General features: G+C 39.3%; 1 protein-coding gene and 1 pseudogene across 2 annotated transcripts in view; both read left to right on the top strand.

The window, feature by feature from the left end:
* The first annotated feature begins 34 nt into the window (after window positions 1–34).
* On the top strand, window positions 35–9,495 carry LOC146555367 (protein NLRC3-like; annotated as a pseudogene). The gene is made up of 6 exons (XR_014889323.1): window positions 35–61; window positions 150–183; window positions 307–1,211; window positions 4,362–5,409; window positions 6,113–6,286; window positions 8,957–9,495. The product of XR_014889323.1 is annotated as a protein NLRC3-like (transcript).
* Window positions 9,496–13,951: 4,456 nt separating this feature from the next.
* LOC146555366 (receptor-type tyrosine-protein phosphatase R-like) overlaps window positions 13,952–25,970 on the top strand; it is a 40,290-nt gene continuing 28,271 nt past the window's right edge. Inside the window, exons 1-2 of the mRNA XM_085250825.1 lie at window positions 13,952–14,682; window positions 24,797–25,071. Of these exons, the coding sequence (XP_085106951.1) occupies window positions 14,637–14,682; window positions 24,797–25,071 (321 nt within the window). The 5' untranslated portion in view covers window positions 13,952–14,636. The remainder of the gene's footprint in view (window positions 14,683–24,796; window positions 25,072–25,970) is intronic.

The following is a 25,970-nucleotide window of genomic DNA, read 5'->3' as shown; positions in this document are numbered from 1 at the left end:
CAGGGTTGTTTGCCATATCTACATCTAATTCCCGATGAAGGCTCTGACTTTATTGTCTTTTGTACTGGTCATAATCAGAATAACCTTTATTTGACTAGTGAGTCAATTTCCTTGTTTGTGTGCACTATAATTTTTCTTCATTTCCACAGCCACAGACAGCAAGTTGGAGCAGCTGTATACAAAGTAAGACTGAATATCTGTCTGCTGAAGGGCTTATTTATGAAAACTATTTTTTGGTGTTTTGTTCAGATATTAAATCAATATTAAATTCTTTCTTTGTTCTTGATTGTTTTTCTTATCTTTCAGAAGATGCTGGCCTTCAGGAGCTTTTAGATGAACATAAGATCGATCTCAGGAAGAAATATAAATGTGTGACTGAAAGAGCTGATGAAACGGGCAGTGGAACTGTCTATCAGGGAATCTATGCAAAGTTCAATATCACAGAGAGACAAATTAAAACTGTTTATACCCAGCACGAGGTGAGGCAGCTAGAAATGGCTTCCAAGGAGAAACCCATGCATGACACTCAAATCAGGTGCCAAGACATTTTTGAAGCCTTACCTGAACAACAGAAACCCATCAGAGTGGTTCTGACGACTGGTGTTGCTGGAGTTGGAAAAACATTCTCAGTACAGAAGTTCGCTCTGGACTGGGCAGAAGGTTTGGAAAACCAAGACATTGATGTGGTGGTCTTGCTTTCATTCCGGGAGCTGAACGTAATCATAGATGACCGGTACAGTCTTCTGGAACTGCTTGATGTTTTTCATCCAATATTACGAAAGGTCACAGCAGAGCAACTCGCTGTTTGCAAACTTTTGTTTATCTTTGACGGCCTGGATGAAAGCAGACTTTCACTGAATTTCACTAAAGTGAAGCTCGTGTCTGATGTCACACAGAAGTCATCAGTTAGCGAGCTGCTGACAAATCTCATCAAGGGGAATCTGCTTCCCTCGGCTCTCATCTGGATAACTTCTCGACCCGCAGCAGCCAGTCAGATCCCTCCTACATGTGTTGACAGGGTTACAGAAGTACGAGGCTTCACTGACGCCCAGAAGGAGCAGTACTTCAGGAGGAGATTCAATGATGAAGAGCTGTCCAGCAGAATCATCTCCCACATGAAGACATTCAGCAGTCTCCACATCATGTCTAGAATCCCAGTCTTCTGCTGGATCACTGCTACAGTTCTGGAGCACATGTTGACTACAGGGAGTGCAGAATTATTAGGCAAGTTGTATTTTTGAGGAATAATTTTATTATTGAACAACAACAATGTTCTCAATGAACCCAAAAAACTCATTAATATCAAAGCTGAATGTTTTTGGAAGTAGTTTTTAGTTTGTTTTTAGTTTTAGCTATTTTAGGGGGATATCTGTGTGTGCAGGTGACTATTACTGTGCATAATTATTAGGCAACTTAACAAAAAACAAATATATACAGTGGGGCAAAAAAGTATTTAGTCAGCCACCGATTGTGCAAGTTGCCCCACCTAAAATGATGACAGAGGTCAGTAATTTGCACCAGAGGTACACTTCAACTGTGAGAGACAGAATGTGAAAAAAAAAATCCATGAATCCACATGGTAGGATTTGTAAAGAATTTATTCGTAAATCAGGGTGGAAAATAAGTATTTGGTCAATAACAAAAATACAACTCAATACTTTGTAACATAACCTTTGTTGGCAATAACAGAGGTCAAACGTTTACTATAGGTCTTTACCAGGTTTGCACACACAGTAGCTGGTATTTTGGCCCATTCCTCCATGCAGATCTTCTCGAGAGCAGTGATGTTTTGGGGCTGTCGCCGAGCAACACGGACTTTCAACTCCCGCCACAGATTTTCTATGGGGTTGAGGTCTGGAGACTGGCTAGGCCACTCCAGGACTTTCAAATGCTTCTTACGGAGCCACTCCTTTGTTGCCCGGGCGGTGTGTTTTGGATCATTGTCATGTTGGAAGACCCAGCCTCGTTTCATCTTCAAAGTTCTCACTGATGGAAGGAGGTTTTGGCTCAAAAGCTCACGATACATGGCCCCATTCATTCTGTCCTTAACACGGATCAGTCGTCCTGTCCCCTTGGCAGAAAAACAGCCCCATAGCATGATGTTTCCACCCCCATGCTTCACAGTAGGTATGGTGTTCTTGGGATGCAACTCAGTATTCTTCTTCCTCCAAACACGACGAGTTGAGTTTATACCAAAAAGTTCTACTTTGGTTTCATCTGACCACATGACATTCTCCCAATCCTCTGCTGTATCATCCATGTGCTCTCTGGCAAACTTCAGACGGGCCTGGACATGCACTGGCTTCAGCAGCGGAACACGTCTGGCACTGCGGGATTTGATTCCCTGCCGTTGTAGTGTGTTACTGATGGTGACCTTTGTTACTTTGGTCCCAGCTCTCTGCAGGTCATTCACCAGGTCCCCCCGTGTGGTTCTGGGATCTTTGCTCACCGTTCTCGTGATCATTTTGACCCCACGGGATGAGATCTTGCATGGAGCCCCAGATCGAGGGAGATTATCAGTGGTCTTGTATGTCTTCCATTTTCTGATGATTGCTCCCACAGTTGATTTTTTCACACCAAGCTGCTTGCCTATTGTAGATTCACTCTTCCCAGTCTGGTGCAGGTCTACAATACTTTTCCTGGTGTCCTTCGAAAGCTCTTTGGTCTTGGCCATGGCGGAGTTTGGAGTCTGACTGTTTGACTCATTTATACAGATAATGAGTTCAAACAGGTGCCATTCATACAGGTAACGAGTGGGGGACAGAAAAGCTTCTTACAGAAGACATTACAGGTCTGTGAGAGCCAGAGCTTTTCCTTGTTTGAGGTGACCAAATACTTATTTTCCACCCTAATTTACGAATAAATTCTTTACAAATCCTACCATGTGAATTCATGGATTTTTTTTCCACATTCTGTCTCTCACAGTTGAAGTGTACCTCTGGTGCAAATTACTGACCTCTGTCATCATTTTAAGTGGGGGAACTTGCACAATCGGTGGCTGACTAAATACTTTTTTGCCCCACTGTACCCATTTCAATTATTTATTTTTACCAGTGAAACCAATATAACATCTCCACATTCACAAATATACATTTCTGACATTCAAAAACAAAACAAAAACAAATCAGCGGCCAATATAGCCACCTTTCTTAGCAAGGACACTCAAAAGCCTGCCATCCATGGATCCTGTCAGTGTTTTGATCTGTTCACCATCAACACTGCGTGCAGCAGCAACCACAGCCTCCCAGACACTGTTCAGAGAGGTGTACTGTTTTCCCTCCTTGTAAATCTCACATTTGATGATGGACCACAGGTTCTCAATGGGGTTCAGATCAGGTGAACAAGGAGGCCATGTCATTAGTTTTTCTTCTTTTATACCCTTTCTTGCCAGCCACGCTGTGGAGTACTTGGACGTGTGTGATGGAGCATTGTCCTGCATGAAAATCATGTTTTTCTTGAAGGATGCAGACTTCTTCCTGTACCACTGCTTGAAGAAGGTGTCTTCCAGAAACTGGCAGTAGGACTGGGAGTTGAGCTTGACTCAATCCTCAACCCGAAAAGGCCCCACAAGCTCATCTTTGATGATACCAGCCCAAACCAGTACTCCACCTCCACCTTGCTGGCGTCTGAGTCGGACTGGAGCTCTCTGCCCTTTACCAATCCAGCCACGGGCCCATCCATCTGGCCCATCAAGACTCACTCTCATTTCATCAGTCCATAAAACCTTAGAAAAAGCAGTCTTGAGATATTTCTTGGCCCAGTCTTGACGTTTCAGCTTGTGTGTCTTGTTCAGTGGTGGTCGTCTTTCAGCCTTTCTTACCTTGGCCATGTCTCTGAGTATTGCACACCTTGTGCTTTTGGGTACTCCAGTGATGTTGCAGCTCTGAAATATGGCCAAACTGGTGGCAAGTGGCATCTTGGCAGCTGCACGCTTGACTTTTCTCAGTTCATGGGCAGTTATTTTGCGCCTTGGTTTTTCCACACGCTTCTTGCGACCCTGTTGACTATTTTGAATGAAACGCTTGATTGTTCGATGATCACGCTTCAGAAGCTTTGCAATTTTGAGACTGCTGCATCCCTCTGCAAGATATCTCACTATTTTTGACTTTTCTGAGCCTGTCAAGTCCTTCTTTTGACCCATTTTGCCAAAGGAAAGGACGTTGCCTAATAATTATGCACACCTGATATAGGGTGTTGATGTCATTAGACCACACCCCTTCTCATTACAGAGATGCACATCACCTAATATGCTTAATTGGTAGTAGGCTTTCGAGCCTATACAGCTTGGAGTAAGAACCATGCATGAAGAGGATGATGTGGACAAAATACTCATTTGCCTAATAATTCTGCACTGCCTGTAGAGAGGAGAGCTGCCCAAGACCATGACTAACATGTACTTACATTTTCTACTAATTCAACCAAAAAAAAATATGAGTACTATGAGGGACATAAAACACGTCCACAAAAACTGATGGAGACTGATGAGCAAGATATTCTGAAGCTGGGAAGCCTGCCATTTGAACATCTAGAGAAAGGAAACGTGTTTTACCGAGAAGACATGGAGCAACATGATATCAATGGTGTAGGGGTCTCTTTGTACTCAAGAGTCTGTACAAATGTCTTCAAAAGAGAATGTGGTATCTTTCAGAAACCAGTCTACTACTTTGTTCATCTGAGCTTTCAGGAGTTTCTGGCTGCAGTCTACATGTTTCACTGTTACACCAACCAGCAGACAGAAATGCTTCAGAAGTTCCTTAGAAATGGTCTTTGTATTTATCCTTAATCTTTAGTATCTTATTCATCATCATCCACAGATATATTCTTTTTGGATAAATTTTTGTGGAGAGTCATGCAGAAATCCCTCGAAAGTAAAAATGGCCACCTGGACCTGTTTGTTCGCTTCCTTCATGGTCTCTTTCTGGAGTCCAACCACAGACTCTTAGGAGATCTGCTTGGTCAGACAGAGACAAATACGCAAATAAATGACAGACTCATAGACTTTTTCAATTCAAAGAATTCAATTCAAACAATGACACTAAACAGCTATAGAAAATTCAGAGGCCTGTGGGGTCAAACAGAGGAAAGACCCAGAGCATTATCAATCACCCAGCGAGTCATCAACAATGTGACGAGAATGAACATTTACAACATGTCTCCGGACAGAAGCATCAACATCATCTACTGTCTGTTGGAGATGAATGACTGCACATTGCATCAGGAAATCCAAGAGTTCCTGAGGTCAAAGACCAAATTAGGGAGAGCCCTCTCGGAGTCACAGTGCACTTTTCTGGTCTTAATGCTGCAAACATTTGAAGAGGTTCTGGATGAGTTGGATCTGTGGAAGTTTAACACAACATTGGTGGGAAAATGGAAATTGATTCCAGCTGTGAGGAACTGCAGAAAGGCTTGGTGAGACAAGGTGTGATTAACATCTTAAATCAGTGTTAATTAAGCTGTTCTGTTTTTATTGTTTTTTTTTTTTTTTGTGGTTGATTATTTTTCTGTGTGTGTGTGTTTTATCTTTTTTATTTATCTTTTGTAGTGATAAAAGAATGAGGGTATTGCATAATGTACAATGATATAAGGCTAAAGGTTGTCCTTGTTACAGAAATTATTGCTATTATTTACATTTATTTTGCCTAATCCATTATTTGAGAAAGAATACTGTTAGACCTGGCCGCTCCCTTAGATAGTGTGAGGTTTTCGGCCATTCTGGGTGGGCTCAGCATAAGTGGATGGATGCAGTAATAAAAAAATGTGACTGTGGTTGTCATTGTTGTGGTTGTTTGTTTTGTCTTTGCCTTGTTGTTGCCTTGAGTGTTATTGACTAAGTTTTTAGGTGCAATGTCATTTTGGGTGACTTAGCATCAGAAGGCCACCATTGCATCACTTTTTCATACCTAATTCAAATCTACATGATTATCATGTCTGCATTTGTACACCTTTGGGCCTTTAGGGCAAAGGACAAGGGAGTGAACTGATGAGGACATCTAGTGGGCAAATAATATAAGATAACCACAGATTTGTGCGTGAGCACCCCATTTCCACATGAAATGTATGAAAAACGTGCTATCTTTATAACAAATTTTTAAAAATGTATCTGTCATTGTAGACTTTCTGGATGTCAACTGTCACTGACTCACTATGAAACCATAGCCTCAGCTCTAAAGGCCAAGAACTCCCATGTGACAGAGCTGGACCTGAGCTTGAATGTGATGCAGGATTCAGGAGTGGATCTGCTGTCTGCTGCATTGAAGAGCCCAAATTGTAGACTGGAAACTCTGAGGTCAGTTTACTGAATGTGCCTTAGTTTGAAGTGTTAAGCAAGTCCCTTATAAACTGACACCTATGCTGTGTGATGAATGTAATGTTCCCTGTCTCTGCCCCCCTCCCCCGTGGTGATGCATTGGATATATTTGTGGCCTAGTGTGATATTTTATGTGTTAGTAATCTCTGTTTTCAGTACTTTCAGTACTGGTTTTCCTTTTAGATATGGCTACTGAAGATTACTTTTAGTTAGAATGCTCTGCCTCCAGTGTCTTTCACATTGGGTCCTTTACAATCCATACACCAAACCAGTAGTCGAGGATAAAATCAACAATTCTGTTTTCTAGGTTAAAAAAAGAAAAGAAAAAGGTTACCTCACAGTAATCTGAGATAGGAAAACCTGAGGGCCATATAGCTTTTGTTCTTCAGCATGTAGTCTGTGTTTGTGGCAATTGAAGTCTTCTTTCTGGTTAGAGGACTGTGTCAGATGTCTGAGAGTGATTTGATTTTGTTCTTTTTGATGAGCTTCTAATTTTTGTTGTCATCATTTTGTTTTTAATAACTTGATATTGGAAGTAGCTTTGCTTTCTCTTTAAGTTTAGTTTTTAATTGTAAACAGAACCTGCTTTTTCATGTGGACTTTTTAAACATTATTATTATTGTTACTTCCCCACATTACCGGGTCCCACGCTAACAAAAGACTCTTTTTTTTTCTTCCATATACAACTTAGTTGAGGTAAGTGTGTTTGTTTGTTTGTTTTTAATTCAGGTGTCCTATGGCTTCTTATTTTTATGGACAATTTTGCTGTGTTCAAAATTTGTCGTAGTTTAGGGTGAAGAATGTAGGTGTCTGTCACAAAACGGCTGTGTGTAGGCAGGAGAGGACCCAAATGCAAAACTCACCGAGATGGAACGTGAACTCAAAAGCACAGCTTTATTGCTGAAAACAAGGCCAAACGATACAAAACTAAACTTGGAAAACTAATAATAAATCGTACGCGGGGGGGAGGCTAATCATACACAGCTATGAGGGAGGACGCAACACTAACAAAGAGAAACACAGGGCTTAAATACACTGAGGGATAACGATGGAAATGAGACACAGAAGGAGAGCACAGCTGGGAGTAATTGGACTGGATAAGACAAGGGAAGCAAAACTAGAAACAATGACATGAGACACATACCTTCAAAGTAGAACAGTAAACACACAAACTAAACCCTAGACATGTAAACTTGACTAGACTGGGGAGACAGAACATAGGGACCTGGAACATGGGAGAGAAAGGCACAGTAGACATAAGACAGAACACAGGGGAGCCATCACACAAAACCTAAGAACTAAACCCGTGACAGCCGTAATTGAAACCTAGGGAAATGACAATAATCAAAATGGTACAACCAAGGACTCAGAAAATTATATATATATATATATATATATATATACACTGTAAAAACTGTGATTTTGGTTAATTAGTATCTAATAGGAAAGTAATAGTAACTATTACTCAGTAAAAACATGTATGTGGTGTTTTAATTAAATCTAAACAAAATTAAACATTTTTGAGATGTTCAGTTATTTAAATTTTCACAATTTTGTTTGGGGTCAATTAAGCAATAGTTTTGTTGAGCAGATTTAACAAAAATGTATGAGTACCGTGAAAAATGACGAAATCTAATAGATTTAACTAATGAAAGCATTTTCATTTCAATCATTCTACACTTCCGCCCGTAGTCTGTTGTGCCATGTGCAGGACACTCACGGCTCAGCAGTGGATGATCTCCATTTTGTCTGAGGTGAGATTATCTTAATTTGTATGAATATACAACACGTTTTAAACAATAACGTATAGCAGTTTTAAGTTAAAGTTCTAAACAGTATGATACGTCAAAATTAGATTAATAATGACCACTGTAATGACAGTATCGTATTTTTACGCAAAATAGCACGAAGTGAACTGTTAGCATAAGATCACTTTCCAAGCTTTTGTGGCTGTGTTACTTCAGAGCTTTGACTAACCACATGTTTTATCATATTAAAACATATATTAATGATGTATTTCGATGGGCTGTAACCTCCCTCATTTACATCACTCAGTGATGTAGTTAAAAAAAATTGTGCGGGATTTTGTCAGTCACAGTTTTTTGAAGCTTTTGTCTCCACGCAGTGTTTTTCAGTTGTGGTAATTAAGCTAAAGTGGCTCACTCCAGCAACATAACTGGTTTACATTTTCATGCTGTCGGAGCCCTGTGACTTTAGTGCAGGCACAGCTCACATAGAGGGATGATGCGAGTTTCCAGTTAAACTTGGTTGGTGTATCAGGCTACGTCCACACGTACCCGAGTATTTTTGAAAACTGAGATTTTTCTATGCGTTTGGACCTTTCGTTTTATATGTGAACCTCACCTTTAAAAATTTTAGTATTAATTCAAATTTGTCTTTAACAATTTGTGTGTGTAAAATTTTTACTTCAGAGAGTGTGATTGTTATTAATGTTGTCTGCTTTTCAGTTGCTGGAAGATCCCTCAACTTAAATTCAGCTGATCAGTATGTAGACTATGAATTTTAAATAGGTTGTGATGGATGATTGTATTGAATTAAACTACTAGTTTTGAAATTGAAGCAGAAGAAATTGACTAAGTTGACCCTATTTAATATAAGTTAACTCTGCCCATTTACATTTTATTCTAGGTTGAACGAGATAGAGCTCCATGTAATCACTGATGACCAAATCGAGAAGTTGGTTCTTCCATCAGGGATCCCACCAACAGAAAAGGAGCTGCAAAGTGTTGTGAAGGATACCTTTGGGATTTCAAACGACTTCAGTATTTTAAACCAAAATTTCAGGACTACTTCACTATTCGCAGAAGTGACCAGATAAAAGACAAAGACACTGATCAACTGTCAGCTGACTATGACTCATCATCCAATCCAGTTGTATCCAATGCAGACTCTGCTGCAACCACTTCTCGGGACACCATTATTCTCAAAAGGCAGAACTTTGTGAGACCTGGCCAAAGCTGTTCCCTATTCCACAGTCAGCATGCAAAACTGAAATGTAACTGGAAAGAGCCACTGAGGAGTATAAAAAGAATGGAAATCTTCTACTTTTCCAAAGTAAAGACGGACCTTCTTGAGGAGTTGGCTGAAACTGTATTTCTAAGTATGACCTATTCTTCCTATTATATTATTATTATTATTATTATTATTATTATTATTATTATTCCAAGCACTAGTGAAGAATTTCAGTGCATGCAATCTAAATTAATCAGAAAAATGTTATATTATAAATTTTGTATACATTTTATATTCCACAATAAAAACAATTACTGTTTGAATGTTCTCTTTGTGAAATTGATTCATTTTACTCAGAAAAGTTAAATTAATTTGATTTTCTCTTACTATTCAGTCATTATTTATAAAGTTTAATTGGAAAATTATTGAATCCAATTTGAGTTTTACTTAAACACAAAAGGTTTTCATTTCTTTGTAATGGATATTTTAGTCATTTTTTTACTAAATCTTTGCCAGATTGTTAGTAAATTCAAAGTAATTTTTCCTCAGATATTAATTTAAAATGAATTAATTTTTTGTTACAATTATGCAATTTTAACCTTCAATTTGAGATTTTGTCCCTAAAGCCAACACATATTTACAAGTGAATGTATATATTGTAATATATCTATATCATGGTTAAAGCACTTCTGGATGGATGCAAACTGCATTTCATTGCCCTGTACCTGTGACATGTGCAATGACAATAAAGTTGAATTCTATTCTATTCTAAACTGAAGGATTCAGATGTGGAGCTGCTCTCTGATCTAGCCAAAAATCCACACTGCAGACTAGAGTGTATGAGGTCAGTAGAGGGTGTACTCCATCTTTGCTTCAGAAGTATTGTGCTAAAGAAAGTTAGTATGAAAGCAAAACTCCTGTGTTTTCTGTAAAACTTTTCAGTGCCTGCTTGATTCATTGAAGATGTAAGAGGAGACAGACGACATTCGACCAGTCAGATGAGCCAAAAATCTTTTTGTGATCAGGTGTTTAAGTTCTGTGAAGATAATTAGTGTTGTGTTCATGTCTACAAGAAATAAAGCTGGATTCTAACTGACAGCCATACAATTTGAATCAAACTCTCCAATCTGATCTCACATATTTTTGTATTCATTTTAACACCAGATTAGCTTCATCTTCGTGACAGGTCTGAGATCAATTTGACTGAAGCAGAGAAATTAACTGGGTGCTATTTAAGAGTACATTTATTAGCATGCAGAACGGAAGCTCTGCTACTATTTTATATATATTTTATATATTAAAAAAATTATATATATTTTATATATATTTGTCCTTCTCTTAGGGGTTTCATCCAGATAACTTCAGGGACAGTCTCTGTTTATTAAAAAGTGATGCAGAAATAGATGAGATGTTCATGAAAACACAGAGAGCCATCACTAAAGTGTTGGTACAGTAATAAAGTAAGTATAAAGTATAAGTATAAAGTGTTTCTAGTTCTGCATATTAAGTCCAAAACTGAGAGGAAGGCACGCAGCTGCTCCACCACAACCAAGTCCCTGCTGCTCTTTTTGCTGGATTTCCTGCAACACTGACTGACAGCTGCTGAAGAGAGCCTCTGTAAACACTCATTTATCATCTCTGTTCTTTTATCCTTTGTTCTACAGCTGGAAGTGAAGTTACCAGGGCTAAGAAAGGACAGCAGCAGCTTGTGTTTGGGGAGATGTTCCAACTGGTCATTGTTACTGGGAAGTGGAGTGAAAAGCAGAGTTTAATCCAGCAGTGACTGACAGAGGAATGAGAAGCAGTTCAGATGACTGTTAGTGCTGCAGAGTGAACTGCTGTGGGAACAGCTCTGCTGTCAGACACAGCAGAGTCCACCATCATTCCTGTGTCTCCCTCAGCAGTATGTCTGGACTGCTCTGCTGCTGCTCTGTCCTTCTACACACTCTCTGCAGACACACACTGACTCCACCCCCTCTGCTCCATATTCACCTGCATTTTATTTAATCTATTTTATTCATTTAAGTATTCTTTAAAAAAGTCTGCAGAATATTTCTGTTTATGACACAACACTGAGAATCAGTGTGCTTTGAACTAGTGTAGGCTGTGGTTGTGGTTGTAGTGTTTTGAGCTGCAGCTTCACCCTGTGGAATGATGGGGAACTGTGGGGAATATTCAGTTTATACTTCAGAACTTGTACAGTGGTGTGAAAAAGTGTTTGCCATTGCTTTTTCACATGGGGCCGTGTAGATTTGAAAATTTTCCCCCCTTAATAATAAACACCTTCATTTAGAAACTCATTTTGTGTTTACTTGTGTTATCTCCATCCATCCATTCGCTTCCACTTATCCTTTTCAGGGTTGCGGGGGCGCTGGAGCCTATCCAAGCTGCCTTAGGGCGAGAGGCAGGGTACACCCTGGACAGGTTGCCAGTCTTTTGCAGGGCTAACACATGAACAGAGACAACCATTTGCACTCACATTCACCCCCACATTCACAATTTAGTGTTTCTAATTAACCCAACCCCACTGTTATGTTTGTCTAAAATTTAAATTTGTTTAACAATCTGAAACATTTAAATGGACAAATATCCAAAAAGATTAGAAAATCAAATATGCAAACACTTGTTCATACTACTGAATTTGCAGATTGTCATTCCTGTCAGTGCAGGATTATTTCGATTTTCATTTTATTTTTCCAATTAGTTTTTATCTATAGTCTCTATAAATATGACGACAGCTCTACCAGCAAGTTGAGCAGTGAAACAGTAAGATTCACAGCAGAAGAAAAGGACAGTATGAAAGCTGGCTTTTTTCATATTTAAAAATTTATACGATGTCAACTGTTTTATAACAGGAAATAAATAGTTATAATATTGTCATGGTTACCTGTTGCCTCTTTACTCACAGTTTACTAACACATAATCAGATGTGCCCATTATATTTGTTCATCTTAATGTTTAATTTTTGTACCATCATCAGTTTTACTTGTAAATTCTGATGCTGTGATAATATGTATTAACAATATGCTAAGAAAAATGATTTAATTTTGAATAGTAATGATTATTTAATGATTTTCTTTTGGGAAACGTTATCAAAAATGACTCAACAGTCACTACTGCAAACCCTGAATCTGAATTTGAAAAAAAAAAAGTGACATTATAAATATTTGTGACTTTGTTAAACACATCAATGTGAAAAAAGCCTGAGAGCCATAAATGTTTGTCAGAAGAAAATTGTATATAGTGTGATCAGCTTCATGAAATGTGTTCTTTTATTGATCACTAAGCAAATGTCTATGTGACTTTTGACATGAACTCTTGTGTGATAAACAACTAACAGCTTCCTCTTTTCTAAGAACATACAGTCTTAGAAAAGGGGAACCTCAGCTCTGAGTTCTTAGAATAACTCCTCTGTCAGGAATAATTGGTAGAGATGAATATTTACAGCTCCTGTGCCAAGTGCATAAATACACGTAGCTCTTTCACTTTGAAGTTGCAGATATTGACTATATGAAGCTTCGGGTGTTTCAGTAATTTTACAAACAACCTACACAGGTAAAAATCCCTTTGAGAAAACAAGATTACCAAATGTCATTAATAACCTCTTACAGACAGGTCTGACCTGTCTGTAAGAGGTTCCTATTTTTGTGGCTTTTATGAGCTGGAAGCCCAAATTATGTACAAATAAACAACTAAGTCCTTAAAATCATTTAAGTTGTGGGCCCTGAGTCTATAATCTATGAAAGTTTTTTTGAATGGAATTATGGAAATAAATATACTTTTCCATGATATTCTAATTTTTTGGAAAGGCTCTGTTATTCCATTGTCTTTGCGCATGCTGGTATTGTCTGTTGTCGACTGTGTTCTGAGAGCAAAGAAATAATTAGAGCCCAATTCCTTGTACTTGTGCACATAGTTGGTCAAAAAGTAATAATTGTATATATTAAAATAAGTAAGAAAATTTATGTTTTGCTAAATTATTTTATTATTGTAACAAAGCTTTTTGGCAATACCCCTTTTTTTATTCATTTATTTATTCTGTTTATTTCCCCTTAAATTGAGCCTTATTTGTAAGGAAAACACATTTCTGGGATGAGCAGCGGAGATGAGTATGTGGGCCGTGCCCATGAATGACTTGACAAATCTCTGCCAAACATCTTGTTTTAAGCTTCTGGCAGCTGACAATCAGGTGATTAGCATGGACTCGGCTACAACTGTCAGTTGTTGTCTCCTCTAAGCATCCCACGTTTGACTGATCTGGATTGAGCTGGAGCCACAGAGCAACTTCAAGCTGGTGTTCCACAGCAGCATCTCCAAACTGAAGGTATTATTTGTATTATTATTTCATACTTTACACTCCTGGTGATGAAGCAAAGTCCAGACAGCCAGAGCTAGAGTTACCTTGTAGTCTCTTATAGTCACCTATATTATATTATATTATATTATATTATATTATATTATATTATATTATATTATCCATTTTCTTCTCCTTATCCAATTTAGGGTTGTGGGGAAACTGCCATAGGGCAAGAAGCGGGATACACTCTGCACAGGTCATCGGTCTGTAGCAGGGGAACACAGACCAACCATTCACACTTACATCTACAACACCTACAGCCAATTAAAATCACCAGTGAACCTAACAAGCCCGTGTTTGGACTGTTGGAGGAAACCAGAGTACCCGGAGAGGACTCAGCCAGACTCCACACAGAAATATCAGCCATGATGGTGGATTATATGATATAATATGATATGATAAATACATTCTGGGATCAGGCTAGTGACTGAAAAATTACAATTTTATTGCAGTCATTTAAAGTAAAACGATGTTCTGGGTAAACGATTTGTTGCATTATTGCTAACATAGGTTTTTATAAATGTAATTCTATTAATCGCTAAACAAAATAATGGCGAAGATGACTGAAATCATTCTAATAGTATTGAGATTAATTTGAGCGCTGATATTCTTAAGGACGAATCCTCGTCTCCTCTCCACGCCTTCTCTCCTCCCCTTCGTCTCTCTCTTCATCCTCGCCAGCCTTCATCCTCCACCTGAAGCTGATGTGGACACAAACACTATTCTTCCTTTGATGTCAGAGGGAGAGAGTCCTCTGCTTTTGCTCGCATCTAACGCGGTTGGAGAACGACTCTTCGTTTTTCGGCCAGGCCGCTTTAGGGCACGGCAGGGCGGAGAAGGAGCGACGCGGGGTTCGGTGCCGGAGCGGGTCTGCGGAGCTCTGGCAGCGGCTGCTTAATGAAGGAAAGAGCCGCGGGCTGATTACAGCACCGAGACAAGCTGCAGGAGGAAATCCGAGGAGCTGATTCTTTCAGAGTGAGCTGCAAAGGAGCATTCACCATGTTTCTGTCCGTGTGTCTAATATGGACACAGCTGCTGCTCACAGGTAAGCGCCTGCTGTGTGTTACTTCACAGTGATCCTGTTTCGGTGATTAAATATGTTTCTACAGTCCAGCCTGTAAACATGCGCGCAGATGGTGCTCACATCTCCTCTAATGTGCGGTTTGCTTGTTTGATAGCTGGCTGAAGGTCTTCCAGATAAAATAAGAAAGAAAAACTGCTAGCGTCCTTAATAGGATTTTACCCAGTGCAGGTGATGTTATATCAACTGCAAATACATAGTTTAAGTCCTTAAGCTGACATTCCTCAGAAGAAGTGCTTAAGTCTTCCACAGCATGTGTGCTGTACACATGTAGAGGAACAAAAACATAGAAAAGACTTTTAAATATTGTCTGTACAGAAGTGTTGAATATAGATGACTCTATTGCTGCAAATACTGCAAAAATAGGCTATGATAGAACCCATTTCCATTGCTGACACATATAGTTTTCCAGTATTTTCTAGTGCAGATGCTATATCATTTTCACAGAGCAACATTTTAATAGTTTCTGTTTAATAATGTTAATCCCAGAATGACACACTGAAGTGGGGTACTGTGATTTTGAGCATAGCATTTTAAGACCTGTGCTTGAAAATTTTTTTTCCATTTAATAATTTCTGTATCAAAAGGATTGCATTTAAAAATATTCCATTTCTATAATCGAGTCATCTGAAGCTGCGGCAGAAGGTGCTGGCATCCTCACTGCACCTTCCCGGCTGTTTTAATGACGCAGTTCCTGAGCAAAGTCTCAAAATTGAATCTAGGTCAGAGTAAACCACCAGACTGTGTCCCCACAAACCTGGGCTCCTAATTGGCAGCTGGACAGCTGCTGTGTTTTACACATGAGGTTGTATAGAAATTCAAGAAGATCGATGGCTCCCACACTGCAGGGATTCACTTTTACCTGTGCACCACAGACAGATGCATTTCAGTATTGCTACATGATATGACTGGTAGAAGCAGGTGCTGGGCTGGAAACAAGCGCACAGCTGAAGAATAAGATCAGCTACTGGCTCACTGCAGGGCTCCATTTTTACCAGGCTGAGGTAAAACTGGAGCTCTGCAGTAAGTGAGCTGTGGAGCATTTTCCTCTGTTGTGAGGTTGTTTTGGCACAAATGCTGCCCTTTTTGGCATGCATATGTAAGTGCTTTTCTTTTTTGTAAACTAGAAACTTCTCGGTTCAGATTCCTCCAAGTACAGTTAGGTTCCTGCTGTTTAAAGACAAGTTTTTAATTTGGCTAAAAATGTATCATTGCTCCTTTGATTTGTCTCCATACGAGCATCCCTTTGACTTTTCTGTCTGACAACGGGCATGAAGCCTCCTGGGGGAAATGAAAGCTCCTAAACAGGAAGAAGATTGCACTTTTGTTTTCCTGGAAGCTGCTTTTAGATTTCCCCAGGCAGGTGAAATGGATGCTGCTGGAACGACTGGAATAACTCTAATAAAAGGTAGAGGGAAATGGGTTTGCTTTTTGAAGTAGTTTAAGAGTTTCATAGGAAAGGTTTGGTGTTCTTCGTTGGGTTTCTCCAAATTTGAGAATGGATTTAGGAAAGGTCTAACCAGAAGAAGGGGACTCAATCGGGATCCAGAAATTTCTGAAAGGATTCTTTACCAATACAAGAGAGTGGGCATGATTAAATAAGAATGACAGAAGAAGAAAATATTACAGACAAATCCAGATCCAGATATTCGTCTTGTTCGAGGGACTTAGCTCATTCATGTTCTGAAAAGAATTTTACTGCCTTAAAAATTGTAAAGAGTCCTGATTCTGCATCACTGCTTGGATGTAAACAAAGATGGCAATAACATTGATATCTCACACCTTGAATGGGATTACTATGAAGCTTTTAAGGCAAAGAAAACTAAAAGTAAGCACTTTTGAAACATCTTGACATAGGAACACTGAGATCTCCTGAGACGCTGGTATTGTGCGACCACGTTGGTTTGAGACTGATGGAGTTTTGACTATAGTGTGAGATCTGTAATCTTCATAATTTGATATTTGAGAGGTACATAGCTTTTTGCAGATTTGTGTACATCACCTGTTGGATGAGCACTTTTTTTTGTCTTCCTTCTTTTGGCCCTTTCAGGGCAGATCAGTGTTTGGTGTCTGTTGATTTTGGCAGACTTTGTTGACCACAAACAGTTGTGGTCTCTAAAGCTAATTGGAGCCTGTTGTGGCCTTCTTACAAGTATCTGATCAACAATATGACCTATATGCAGTGAAATTGTAGAATTTTATTTGGATGTTTTCCAACCTTCTAACCAATTTTGCTCACTTCGCTGATAACCTTGCATGGCACTCATCACAGATATGGTGACTAGGTCCAATAAAACATGATGGAGGCCCAAATGCTAAAGGTAAGGCTTCAAAATGCGGAGCTCAGAAACAAAAGGGTGATGTCACAGTGGCTACATCCATCTTTTCTATACAATCTGTGTTATAGACCCCAAATGTTCCAGTGGGTACATTCCTACCCGCTGCAGTGGGAGATTCTTTTTTTTTTTTTTTTTTTTCTTTTTTTTTTTTTTTTTCAAGACAAACATTGGATGGAAATAAAGACAGAAGACAAACACGATACTTAACTTGAAACAGATTTATTTTACAGTAACAAGAAGTCAACATCCTTGTGTCCTTGTTTTTTCTCATTTAAACCTGTTAATGAATTTTAATAGTCATAACTTTAAACATCTCTCCTCCTCTCTCACACACGCGCATACTGAAGACTTTGCCCTTGCTCTAATTTGACCTGTGATTTGCTGGTAGTCTCATGGAAAAGAGGCAGAGCCGGCTCCTCTGTCCAATCCGAGCACAGCTCAACTCAGCATTGTGCATGGCAACCAGGAAGCTGTCACTAGGGAAAAAGATGCCAAACAGAGACGTGAAGAGCCATGTCAGCTTCCCGGACGCCTGAAAGGCCTGCTTCAGTTTTTCATTTCAGCTGAGACCTGATTTATTGTTGCAGCTTCCTGTTGCTGTTAATGTTTTACAGCAAAATTCAACATGTTTCTTTTATTTTTAATGAAACCTACTTTCAGACATGTATTTTCCAGATAAAATTGAGACTATATCAGGTCTCTGTTCCTGGTTTCTGTCTGCATTTGTTGACTCACAGAAAACAGGTTTTTGGCACCGATACAGCAGAGAAAAATAATGTTTGCAGACCGACAGCAGTCGGAGGACACCTTCTTTTCCGTGTCTTTGCTGCCAGAACAAACATTGGAGTCTAGCAGACGGCCGGACGAACAGTCTGTCAGCTCAGGCTGAAGCTGCAGGAGAAATTTCCAGCATCATCTGCTCACTCCTCCTCCTGCAGACAGTGAAAATAACATAAGTGATGCAAGCTAGCGTTATAGCTAGGCAGCAGAAAAACCTAACAAATTGACTTTAATAAATAAAAAGATGGACAATACACAAGTCTATCGCTGTGAATATACAGAGTTTCATGCACTTGGCCTCTTGTGTTGGTTAGACATGATTAGTCATATTAAAGTTTAATTCTTGATTGATTCACATGCAGACTTGAGCTTTTAAATGTCTTCAAGTGTATATTTCAGAAACTTTCTGCTTAATGAAATCGGTTAATTTTCTGTCCGCCAGCAAACTAAACATGAAGAGGACCGGCCACTTCTGATGGTTCTTTCATGTCTGAGTGTTCTTTAAATAGAAAGGACCATGAATGAATATGAAATGGAGAAAGTGCTTCTCTCAGTCACCCCCCCACCACCACCACCACCACTCAGGATAAATAAAGACTGATGGTGAATTATGCAGTGTTCGTATTTATCACAGATGGGTGGGTTCAGTCAGTGCACAGGGGTTTCCTCTCAGCCTGCCTGCAGACTCATGAAAGTCTCTGTCCTGCCCAATGAGCTGGGATGGCAGAGGTAGACAGATGGGATCTCCTGCACTCATTTTGTCTGCTGCTTTCTCTTCATCTCTGTGAGAGATACTGAATGTGATGTGTTGGAGAACGACATGATGAAAGATAAGAGGCATGAGGAGGAGGACACAGCAGAGGATTTTTACAAGAAATAGATTTTTGAACTGTAAAGCCTTTGTGCACGTCTTCTTTCTCAAGTCTCGAGTGAAAAGCTTTGGATAAATGCCAGCACACAGATTACTTTGAAAAATTTTTTTATGAGTAATTAAAATCTACTAAAGAACTATTAACATTAATTTAAATTAATTATTGTAAAATAACGCTCATTCTCTGAAATTATTTTAACTAGCAACTGATTTGACGCTTTCCTACTTCTGTGGACATTATCCACATCTTTACATTAAAAATAGAAAAAGTATTTTTATTTGTGAAGTCCAAAAAATTGCTCATCTAATTCCCACTTATGTCAAATGTGTCATGTTCATGGTTTTGCAATTAATAGTTTTGGTCTCTTTAGCTGATTTTATCCATCATAACAAATGTAAGGAGGTAATGTTTTTATAACTCACCTGTTTAAATCGCATTAACCTTTAAATTTGCATCATGGCAAAGTTGCATCGGGGCGATCGTGGCTCAAGAGTTGGGAGTTCGTCTTGTAATCGGAAGGTTGCCGGTTCGAGCCCCGGCTTGGACAATCTCGGTCGTTGTGTCCTTGGGCAAGACACTTCACCCGTTGCCTACTGGTGGTGGTCAAAGGGCCCGGTGGCGCCAGTGTCCGGCAGCCTCGCCTCTGTCAGTGCGCCCCAGGACAGCTGTGGCTACAATGTAGGTTGCCATCACCAGTGTGTGAATGTGTGTGTGAATGGGTGGATGACTGGATATGTAAAGCGCTTTGGGGTCCTTAGGGACTAGTAAAGCGCTATATAAATACAGGCCATTTACCATTTAAAGGCGTGGCTTTGTGACTGACAGGTGAAGTGTGACTCAGACGGCTGCTAGCTGAGTGCTAAGCTTTTCCAGCATTTTTAGTGCAATTATCTGACCAATAATATGTCTGCTGTCAGTCCATTCAAGAAGGTTGTGCTCCAGTTTATGTGAGTAAGGAGGATTTATTTTAGATATTACTTAGTGCTACCTAGTAAGCTCTATTTGTGCATTGCACAGACCTGCTAGCATTAACGAATATGTTCGTTAATCTGGTCACTTCTGGCTCCAAAAAAAAACATGGAAAAAAACAACATGGCGGGACCCAAAACACTAATGTTGAGGCTTCCAAACCAATGGATGAGGTATAGCTTTAGAAAAATACTTTAGTTTAAGACTATCCACCATCAGCCAGCAGGCCACAGCCAGGCTCCACCATCAGCCAGCAGGCCACAGCCAGGCTCCACCATCAGCCAGGCTCCACCATCAGCCAGCAGGCCCAGCCAGGCTCCACCATCAGCCAGCAGGCCACAGCCAGGCTCCACCATCAGCCAGGCTCCACCATCAGCCAGCAGGCCCAGCCAGGCTCCACCATCAGCCAGCGGGCCTAGCCAGGCGCCATCATCAGAAATTCCGCTTCCGGGTCCCTCGTGGTGGCCGCCTCGTGCTCTCGCTTCAGTATGCCACCCAAGAAAGGCCCAACACCAGAGGAGGTTGAGGACATTAAAACCTCCCTCGGAGCGCTGTGCGGAGACGTGGCCGCAGTCAGGGCGCAGCAGGAGCTGCTTCTGGAGGAGGTAAAACAGCTACGCCTCCAAAATGCCGAGAAGGACAGACGGATCATGGATCTCGAGCGGCGGGTGGATGAGCTGGAGCAGTACACCCATACGAACGACGTGGTCATCAGCGGTATTAAAATCAAGCCGCGCTCATATGCGCGCGCGGTGGCCGGGAACGTCGGGGAGCCCAGCGACGAGGAGACCCGCTCGGTAGAGCAACAGGTGGCGTCCTTCCTCCAAAGCAAGGGGATAGAGATGGACCTAGAGCACATAGAAGCATGTCACTCGCTGCCCAGGAGGAGTGACAGACCGCCGGCCGTCATTATGAGATTTGTCAATCGGAAGAACAAGGTCGCACTGCTGAAACAAGGACGCAAACTGAAAGGCACGGACGTTTTCATTAATGAGCATCTGACACGAAAAAACGCAGACATCGCGAGGAAGGCAAGGCAACTGAAGAAGAACGGTAAAATACAACATACATGGGTAATAAATTGTAAGATTTTCATTAAGCTAAACGGGACACCAGAAGAGGCAAAAGTACTGATAGTGAGGAACATGGAGGATCTGGACAAGTATAACTGACACCAATGTATCAATTACACCAGGAAATGACATGGACACGTTGAAATCAATTCTTCAACAGAAAGTAATTGATCTAGATTGTGAATATAAGGAGCATAATATAATAGATCCAGAAATAGATTCTGAAAGTAACTTTCTCTCTACTTTTGTTAAAAATTGTAATTATTTCACTCAGGAACAATATGAAAAAGAAATTAACCTAGACGGGAAGCTCTCATTAATTCACTTTAACAGCAGAAGTATGTACTCTAATTTTGATTTCATTAAGGACTATTTACAACAATTTTCTCGCCCCTTTAGTGTTATAGCCATCACTGAAACTTGGTTCAATGTCGATAAAGGAATAGATTTTTGTTTGAATGGATATGATTTAAAATACATGAATAGATTAAATAAGGCGGGCGGCGGGGTTGCTATATATATTCATAACTCTATAAACTATAATGTTGTAACAACTATGTCTATGGCTATTGATGGAATTTTGGAATGTTTGACTATTGAGATTATGAATGACAAAAAGAGAAATGTTATAATAAGTTGCATATATCGGACACCCAGTTCAAGTATTGACACTTTTAATGAATGGATAGAAAAAACGTTTGCTTCGGTGAACCAAAAATTACTATTTATCTGTGGTGATTTTAATATTGATTTGCTAAATCCAACAAGGTTAAAAGCCATTGATGACTTTACTGACACGATGTACAGCTTATCACTATATCCAACAATAACAAAGCCAAGCAGAATAACTTCACATAGCGCCACTATTATTGACAATATTTTTACTAATGTCATGGATTTCCAAATTAATAGTGGTCTGCTTGTCTGTGATATAACTGACCACTTACCAGTTTTTACTTTGTGTGACTGTGATTTAAAAAAAATAGATACCAAGATCATGATAGCAAAGCGAACAATAAATGAAGAAGCAATTCATGCCTTCAATTTCGATTTAGCACAACAAGATTGGAGTTCGGTGTATGAAGAGTCAGATGTGGACAAGGCTTATGATAATTTCCTAGATATTTTTACTATGTGGTACAATAAACATTGTCCTGTAAACGAACACATGACAAAGAAAAAAAAAAAGATAAAAAGTCCTTGGCTCACAAAAGGAATTATTAATGCTTGCAAAAAGAAAAACAATCTGTATAAACAGTTCATCAAAGTAAAAACAAAAGAAGTGGAACAAAGATATAAAGCATATAGAAATAAATTGACTGATATTATAAGAACGAGCAAACAACTTTATTATAGAAGAAGATTATATGAAAATAAAAACAATATAAAAGGAACTTGGGATGTGTTAAACAACTTAATTAAACAAGGATCTTCTGGAACATCATATCCTGAATATTTTACTGATGCAAATGGTGAAAATCACAACATGAGTAATATTGTCGATGGGTTCAATAAATTCTTCATAAATGTTGGCCCTGAACTAGCAGCAGACATCCCGTGTCATAAAAATGAAAATATCAGTAATATAAAATCAAATCCCTTTTCACTGTTCCTCTCAGCTACAAATGAGCAAGAAGTAATAAATATCACATTAAAATGTAAAAGTAAGTCTTCAATGGATTATCATGACATAAATATGTCTGTAGTTAAACAGGTTATTCTGAATATTGCTAGTCCCTTAACATATATCTGTAATTTATCATTTCAGTCTGGTTGTTTTCCAAAAAAAATGAAAATTGCGAAAGTAATACCACTATATAAAAGTAATGACAAACACAGTTTTACCAATTATAGGCCCATTTCTCTACTGCCTCAATTCTCAAAAATTCTAGAAAAACTTTTTAATTCAAGATTAGAAAAATTCCTTGAAAAACATCAAATAATAAATGTTGGTCAGTATGGTTTCAGAACGCAAAGAACCACTTCAATGGCGATAATTGAGGCAGTAGAAGAAATTACTGATACACTGGATAAAAATAAATATGCAGTTGGTATTTTTGTTGATCTCAAAAAGGCCTTCGACACAATCAATCACTCAATATTATTGGATAAATTGGAAAGATATGGTATTCGAGGGAAAGCTGGTAACTGGTTAAAAAGTTACCTAACGGGTCGGGAACAATATGTTAGCATAGGGCATTACCATTCAGAGAAACTTGGTATTACATGTGGTGTTCCCCAAGGGTCAGTGTTGGGACCAAAACTTTTCAATGTATACATAAATGATATTTTTGATGTTTCTCAAGTACTTAAACTCATACTGTTCGCAGATGACACCAACATATTTTTCAGTAGCGATGATTATACTGATCTTGTAATGACCGTAAACAGGGAGCTAAAATTAATAAAAAAATTGATGGACATAAATAAATTATCATTAAATATAAATAAAACTAAAGCAATGTTTTTTGGTAATTTAAAATATAATGTAGAATTACCAATTATCATTGAAGGTGTACCAATTGATAATGTGAGTGAAAATAAATTTTTGGGAGTCGTAATTGATAATAAAATTTTATGGAAACCCCACGTCAGACACATAAAAACCAAAATTTCCAGAAGCCTCGCAGTTTTGAACAAAGTGAAACCATACCTTGATAAAGATGCACTTCGTACTCTGTACTGTACTCTGGTTCTTCCATATCTTACATATTGTGTGGAAGTGTGGGGAAACACATATAAAAATACAACTAATCCATTAGTCACAGTACAGAAACGAGCACTGCGTATTATTCACAAGGCTGGTTATCTAGATCATACTCACAAATTCTTTCTTCAGGCAAAGTTACTTAAATTCCAGGATCTGGTTAATTACAATACATCCATAATTTTGTATAAAGCTTTTACTAAACTTTTACCGGCAAATTTACAAACTAGATTTGAAATTCGAGAAAAGGTTTATAATGTGAGAGGCTTTGGAGAATTCAAATTACCCAGAACTCGAACAACCCGTAAAGGTTTTTGTGTGTCTGTATGTGGTGTGAAAATCTGGAACAGTCTGAGTTTACAATTGAAACAATGCAAAAATATTCATAGATTTAAATTTCTCTACAAACAGTTGGTCTGGTCACAGTATACTCAATGATGCTTTTAGTGTGCTCTGTAATGTATGTTCTCTTACCATTGCTGGTATGGATTCCAAAAAAAAAAAAAAAAAGTGTGCGTATATATGTACATATATGTACATGTGTGTGTAGATATATATGTATGTATATGTATGTGTGTTTGTTACTTGTAGTTATTACTGCCTGTTACCTGTGGTAATGCAATTTATAATTTATATATTCTGTATTCAGTTATGAAGGCTCTAATTGTTGTTTGCGAGCTGCCGTTTAGATGCTTGTATGTGCCCGGGGCTGTTGATAGGTCTGTATGCAATGATGGGCGTAGCTGCGGGAAGTTTGTTTTTTTTGTTGATGAGTGAGTATAGGGGTGGGATTTAATAAGTTTTCTTCGTCCCACTCCTTTTTCAGGCAAATTTTTTTTTTTTTTTTGTTTTGTGCATTTTATGTTCAATATAGGTATTTGTTGTGCCTGAAAATGAACAAATAAATGAAATGAAATGTGGTGTGGTGCACCTCAGGGTTATGCACTGGGTCCACATCCACTAAGATTATCTCATACCACTTTCATAGAGATTATATTCAGTTGTATTGTATATGCTCGTATGTGAAATCACATACGCTGCTGCACTGAAAGTGCTTCCTCAGGGTTTTTTGTTCCTTTTGCCATGATAATTAAAGGGCGATGGTGAATTACGCAGTTCATATTTGTCACAGTTGGTTGGGTTTAGTTGGTGAGCAGGGGTTTCCTCTTGCACAGTCTATGGCTCCAACACTATACCATTGAGATTAAAAAGGTGCATCATTCATTAGAGCAGCTTCAGTCCGAGTCGATGCAGCAGCATAAATCTGCTCGTCTGACGGACTGTGGAAATTATCCACTGCAGGAATTCTAAACTAACTCTCCCCCCTTCTCTCCACAGAATCATCTTCCAATGAGGCCTCACCTTTCCGCCACTTGGGTCGTTTCCCTCCATCTCTGTATGGTCATCAGGATGTGAACAAACTGCCAGAGTTCCAGCACCACCTCCATCATCATCGTCACCATCAGCACCCTGCCAGATTAGCCAAAGACCTACCTGATGGTCTGTTTCCTCAGGAGCCCACCGGCCAGCAAAGCCTTAACCTGCTGGCACGACCACATCATGAGGTGCAGCCGGAGCATGCCGCTATATCCGCACGACATTTGGTTACTGTGGTGAGTAACCAGCCATTTGACATCAGTGGAATTCTTAGGATACATGTTATGTTGACACAAACTGAGGAGTGAGCGAAGTGTGAAAGGGTCTCAGGCTGGACATGAACACAGTCATATTAACTGTCCGTTGGGTTTACAGCTTGTCACATTATGATTTTAGCATGTTATGATGTGTACTACCAAAACTGGGGATTAGAAGGGAATTTGGCTTTCTCTTATATCGATGCAGAAAAGTTCGTTTTTATAAATTCACCAGAATACAGAAAACTGAGTGTCTGTGCTGAAAAATGCATTCTTTCTATCAGAGGATGTTTGGTTTCTGAAATATATTTCAGACACAAATGTTCCTTGCTTTAAGCCCTGGAAGTAAATCCGACCAACAGGAATCCATAGTGATGAAATGTCAGTTTGACATCTGGTGAAATTCCAGCAGCTGAAGGCTGCAGATAAGGAATTTCTGGATGGTGTGATTCAGTCGTCTTATTTTCCCACCGTTGATATGATTTGGATAAACGGGGTGAGGGAGGTTACAGGCAGCTCATGCTGAGAAGATCAGAGGTCGCGGTGAAGGGGCAGGAAGTGAATGATGGGTGAGACGTTGCTCTATCCACATCATGGGTGGAGGAGGAAGAGAGATGCTGCACTCACTGTTGCTATGGTAACCTTGATCGTGTGTGTGTGTGCATGAGAGACCCACTTTACCTTCACAATGGGGTGGTTGCGTAACTCAGGGACAAACAGCAGTGACCTTCACAGTGATACTGAGACAACGACACAGGTGGACGAATGAGGGAGATAGGCAGGTAAAAGATGGCAGTGCTAGACGACGGTATGATGACACCAACAAGCTCTCCTTATAAATAACGATGTTGGAAAGCCATAACATTTTTTTCTGTGAC

This window comes from Mchenga conophoros, linkage group LG17 (genome assembly GCF_057382185.1).
Source record: "Mchenga conophoros isolate Kocher_MC1m ecotype Shallow Benthic linkage group LG17, M_conophoros_male_GT1.1, whole genome shotgun sequence".
NCBI lineage: Eukaryota > Metazoa > Chordata > Actinopteri > Cichliformes > Cichlidae > Mchenga > Mchenga conophoros.
The sequence above is the reverse complement of the archived record's forward strand: the minus strand, read 5'-3'. Positions and strand labels throughout refer to the sequence as shown.